Consider the following 5,283-nt stretch of genomic DNA (forward strand, 5'->3'; position numbering starts at 1 on the left):
GGATATCTCCCTGCGACTCGCAGAGCGAAAGGTGTGTCCCCCCACACACCATGTAGTGAATGGAAACAGTTCTCAGAGTCAGACATTAGGGTTCCCAAATGCAGCTGTGTGTGGGGTGGGGGAGCTCTGGGTAACAGGGGTTTGAGGGTCAGGACAGAGGTCTATCTGCAGAGTGTTCAGGGGAGGGAATCAAAGGCTGGGCTAGCAAGGGAATGGGGGGCCATGAGTGAGGGGCACCAGCAGAGCTGGGAGATCCCAGGGCTGGGATAGCAGGGCAAGTGGGATTGGATTGAGTGGCACCAGCAGGGCTGTTTGAAGCCCACACCTGAGCCAACACACCTGTTGTTTCTTTACTCTGCAGACCATCTGGCAGGTTATTTCCATTTACTCCCAGTTCTTAGGAACTTCTCATGACTGGCTTAGTTTGCCGAACGTCCCCTCCCATATCTCACTGGCCACCTGCTCGGCCCAGCTCCAGCGCTGAAACTTGCAGAGCCCGGGTGGGGGGGGGGGTTCACACCTCTGAGCGAGAAAGTTGCAGCACTTTAAGGTGCCAGTGTAGACATGCCCTTAGGAAGGAAAGATCAAAAGCACAACTGCAAAATGGGATATAACTAGTGAGGTGGTGGCATAGCTGAAAAGGATCTGGGGTTATTGTGGATCACAAATCGAATGAGTCAGTAAAGTTATGCAGCCATGAGAAAGGCTAATATCTTCTGGGGTGCATTACCAGGAGTGTTTGATATAAGACATGGGAGGCCGTTGTCCTGAGGTCCCTTCCAACCTGATATTCTATGATTCTACCTGGTTGACCCAGCTTAGCCCTTTCCAGCTCTAAGCGCTTCAGCTCTGTCTCCACCTCTAAGTGGTTCACCTCCATTTCTGCCTCCAAGTGCTTTGGCTCTCTCCTCTCCTCTCCTCCCCTCCACCTCCAAGCGCTTCTCCTCTGCTTCCAAGTGCTTTGCCTCTGCTTCCGATTCCAAGCATTTCACCTCCACTTCCACCTCCCAGCGCTTCATCTCTAGGAAGAAATTCCTTTCTTCCTGTCAAGGTTCCTTCCCCACTCTGAACTCTAGGGTATAGATCTGGGGACCTGCATGAAAACCTCCTAAGCTTACTTTTACCAGCTTAAGTTAAAAGTTCCCCAAGGATACAAACTATTTTACCCTTTGCCCTTCCACTTCCACCAAACGTTTATCTGGGTTTATTTTTATTAGGAAAGCATTGTATGGAAACGTATTTCCCCCCAAAATCCTCCCAACCCTTTCACCCCACTTCCTTGGGAAGGTTTGGTAAAAATCCTCACCAATTTGCATAGGTGACCACAGACCCAAACCCTTGGATCTTAAGAACAATGAAAAAGCATTCAGTTTCTGAGAAGAAGGATTTTAATAGAAGTAAAAAGAATCACCTCTGTAAAATCAGGATGGTAAATAGGGTAGGGTAAACAGGGTAATTAGATTCAAAACATAGAGAATCCCTCTAGGCAAAACCTTAAGTTACAAAAAGACACACAGACAGGAATAGTCATTCTATTCAGCACAACTTATTTTCTCAGCCATTTAAAGAAATCAATCTAACGCATATCTAGCTAGATTACTTACTAAGTTCTAAGACTCCATTCCTGTTCTGTCCCTGGCAAAAGCATCACACAGACAGACCCTTTGTTTTTCTCCCTCCTCCCAGCTTTTGAAAGTATCTTGTCTCCTCATTGGTCATTTTGGTCAGGTGCCAGCGAGGTTATCCTATCTTCTTAACCTTTTACAGGTGAGAGGATTTTTCCTCTGGCCAGGAGGGATTTTAAAGGTGTTTACCCTTCCCTTTATATTTATGACACTTCCGTAGTTAGAACTCTGTCTGGGTTAAGGGCATCCCTCCATCTTGGCACCTGGATCTTGGGTTGGGGAGGGCTGACCATTCCCTCCAGGGAAATCTCCAGTCCCCCATTCCCTCCCTGCATTTCTGTCATGAGGCTGGATGTCTGGGCTTGATCTGGGTCTGTCTTCTCCATGGCTTGCCGCTTTGGGAAGACTGGTTGCTCTAGGGTTTCGGTGCCTGACCGCAACCTCATGCACAGGGCTAGCTATACTCTAGCCTAGCTATTTCGTTGCCACGAAGCTAGAAAAAAAAATAAACTGCTTGTTGGACTCCCTGTCTTTGCAGGCTGAACCCTTTGTGTGGCTGTTCCCCCTCAGGCAGAAAAGAAAAGAAAAAAAAGACACCCCCCCCCGGCTTTACAGGTTGCCAAAAGGAAAAATGCGTCCCTTTAAAATCCTGAGGTCTGTGCCTCTGGGTCAAAACCACTCTGCCACCATGTCAAGGCTGATTCCCCACTCTGGCACTTCGAGTTCAGAAGGTGGGGGCCCACAAGGAGTCTAAAAATCAATACTGGCCACTCCAGGCTTGTATTAAACTCCCAAGGTTATAGCTTTTCTTTGACCTTGGATTGGTAGGTCGCCACCCAAGTGCAGAACCCCTTTGAGAGCCCAGGAATGCGCACTTGAGAATTCCTTCCTGTGGGGTACCCTCAAGTCTTTTCACCATGCCCCCTCTGGGGAAGAGCTGAGAAAGGGGGGAAAAAAAGAAAAAAAAAAGGGAAAGTCAGCTGTTGCCACCAGCTAATTAAACAACATGTGCGCAAACCTCTTAAGACACAAAAATTCTATTCTGTTCTTTAAAAAAGGTACATTTTATTTTTTAAAAAAGGAAAGAAAATACATCTGGGAACTTAGCTATTGCTAGATTTTAAAAGAGCAACTACAAGGATTAAGCACCAAGAATAGCTTTCTTGAGGTCTATCTTAAAGGTTACAAACCAAAAGCGCCTGGGGTTAGCATAGAGGAATCTACAAGCCATCAAGAAATAAAAGGAATAAACCTAATTGCATCTTCCTAGACATTTCCTAATCTACTTAGATATCTGGGGTTTAAATGAGTAGTTTCTAGGTATGATACTGATGATTTTTTCATACCTGACTCAAGCTTTTCACAGCATAGATGTGCCCTGTCTGCCTCTCCCCAAGAGAACAACAGACAAAAGGGTAGTCTTTTTTCAATTTCAAAAAGTTCTAGCCTTTCCATTGGCTCTTTTGGCCAGATGCCCACTCACTTCCTTTTACCTATGCATAGCAGTGAGACTTTTTAACCCTTTACGGGTAGAGGAGTTAGAGAACAGCTACTAAGAGGGATTTTATAGCTACTGACTGGCTGGGTGTCCATAAAAGGGAGCTCCCCTCCCCACCTTCATTTATCACAACACTAGTTACCCACAGTTCTATGTTCAACACTACTTGAGAAACTTGAATTTACACAATATATTCCTTAGAGCTGTTTTCACCTCCTTGTTTTTCAGGCTGTAGATGATGGGGTTTAGCATGGGAGTCAAGATGCTGTACTGGATGGAGACCATTTCATCCAGAGCTACAGAGGAGATTGAGCTGGGCTTTGTGTACTGGATAAAAGCTCCCAGGTACAACAAACCAACCACAATCATGTGGGAGCTGCAGGTGGAGAAGGTTTTTTGCTTGCCCTGCACAGAAGACATCCTCAGGATGGTGGAGATGATGTGAATGTAGGAGATCAGGATGAGGAGGAAGGAGATTGCTCCAAGCATCACAGCAGAAGTGAAAAGCACCACTTGATTGGTGAAGGTATCTGTGCAGGACAGTTGTAATAGGGGAGGGAGCTCACAGCTGAAATGGCGGATTTCATTGGGCCCACAGAAATGCAACCTGAAGGTGAAAACTGTGTTAAGCAGGGCATATAAAAACCCAATAGTCCATGCCCCACTCACCAGCTGAACACAGATCCCTTTGCTCAGCATCTCTGTGTAATGTAATGGGTCACAGATGGCAGCGTAGCGATCATAAGCCATTGCTGAAAGAATGAAAACTTCTGTACCGGCTAAGAGGTTAAAGAAGAACATCTGGGTAATGCAGCCATTGACTGAAATAATGTTGTGCTCTGCTAGGAAGTTCATCAGCATTGTAGGCACTGTGATGGAGGAATAGCAGATATCGACAAAGGATAAATGGAAGAGGAAGAAGTACATCGGGGTGTGAAGGTGAGAATCAGCTCCAATCGCTAGCATGATCAGTATGTTACCAACCAGAGTAACCAGGTAAATAACTAAAAACACCAGGAAGAGGAAAATCTGCACCTGTGGGTCACTGGAAAATCCCAGAAAAATAAATTCAGTCACTTTGGTTTGATTTTCCATTGGCATTTATTTAGGAAATCTGATCTGGGAGACCAGAAAAAAATGAAATTAACACTTCTCATAAAAGTAAATTGAAACAGCATGTGGAGATCCTCAGACCAGTAGCATGCCTGTAAAGAGAGCCCTATTCCTGCATATAAAAGGTGTGTTTTAAATAGAGTAAATTGAGAGAGAGAGAGAGAGAGAGAGAGACACACTGCATGGAATTTGTGCGTTTTAAATTGACAAAATGGGCTGGATTCACAAAAGGACTTGGGCACCTAAGTGCCACTTTCGATGCCTAAATTCCAGCATCAGGTCCTGCTGGTATTCACAAATACCCTGCTCAGGTGTGACTAAGGGACAGTCTGCTGTGGGCCTCCCTCAGGCTCTCCTCTTGACCCTGTTCCGCTGTGGATACATGATAAAAGAGGCAGTGCAGCAGGGTTACTGGATGCTTGGACTTCTGCATCTGGGATGAGGGTTCTAACCCCAAGGCTATGAAGGCATTCCCACACTCTCTCTTCAATCTGGCCTTATGACTTCAACAGAGCTACAGATGAGTTAGGGCAGCATGGGGTCTGGAAGATTGACTCCAATGGAGCTATGGCCAATTTGTAATAGCTGGGCATCTGGACAAATCTTTAAAAATAATCTCTTTCTCTATTACATTTTGTCAGTTGTTCTAGATAATTTTGTTGAACACACTATTTAATATCTGTAGTGTATGATTGGAGTCATATCTATTAAAATCATCAGGATTTTTCAATAAGAAGTGAATGGGACCAGCAAACATTCTCTCGGCACTGTGACAAACTTGAAAAGAAGGGCCTGATAGAAAATTAATGGGTCTGTTGTTCCTAAGTCATTTAAACTCTGACTCAGTGGGACTTTTGACTCATTGTTCTGCATGTCTGAATATCAGGCTTTACATATAGAAGAGCATCTATCCTGCCCCCATAAACGTCAGTGATTATTTTGACATTAGTTTTCATTGGGAATGGGAATGAGGCCAATGCTCTCTCCAATGTCCCATTTATTTTTCTCCCCATATGACCTTAGAGAGAAAATAACCATTCCTTCATT

At 44.9% G+C, this 5,283-nt stretch overlaps 1 protein-coding gene across 1 annotated transcript; it reads right to left on the minus strand.

The window, feature by feature from the left end:
- Positions 1–3,285: 3,285 nt before the first annotated feature.
- LOC144273860 (olfactory receptor 5V1-like) lies at positions 3,286–4,224 on the minus strand. Its single transcript, XM_077832555.1, has one exon. It carries the CDS (start codon positions 4,222–4,224, stop codon positions 3,286–3,288), a length of 939 nt encoding a protein of 312 aa, XP_077688681.1.
- Between the last annotated feature and the right edge of the window lie 1,059 nt (positions 4,225–5,283).

This window comes from Eretmochelys imbricata, chromosome 13, assembly GCF_965152235.1.
Source record: "Eretmochelys imbricata isolate rEreImb1 chromosome 13, rEreImb1.hap1, whole genome shotgun sequence".
NCBI classification, from domain to species: domain Eukaryota; kingdom Metazoa; phylum Chordata; order Testudines; family Cheloniidae; genus Eretmochelys; species Eretmochelys imbricata.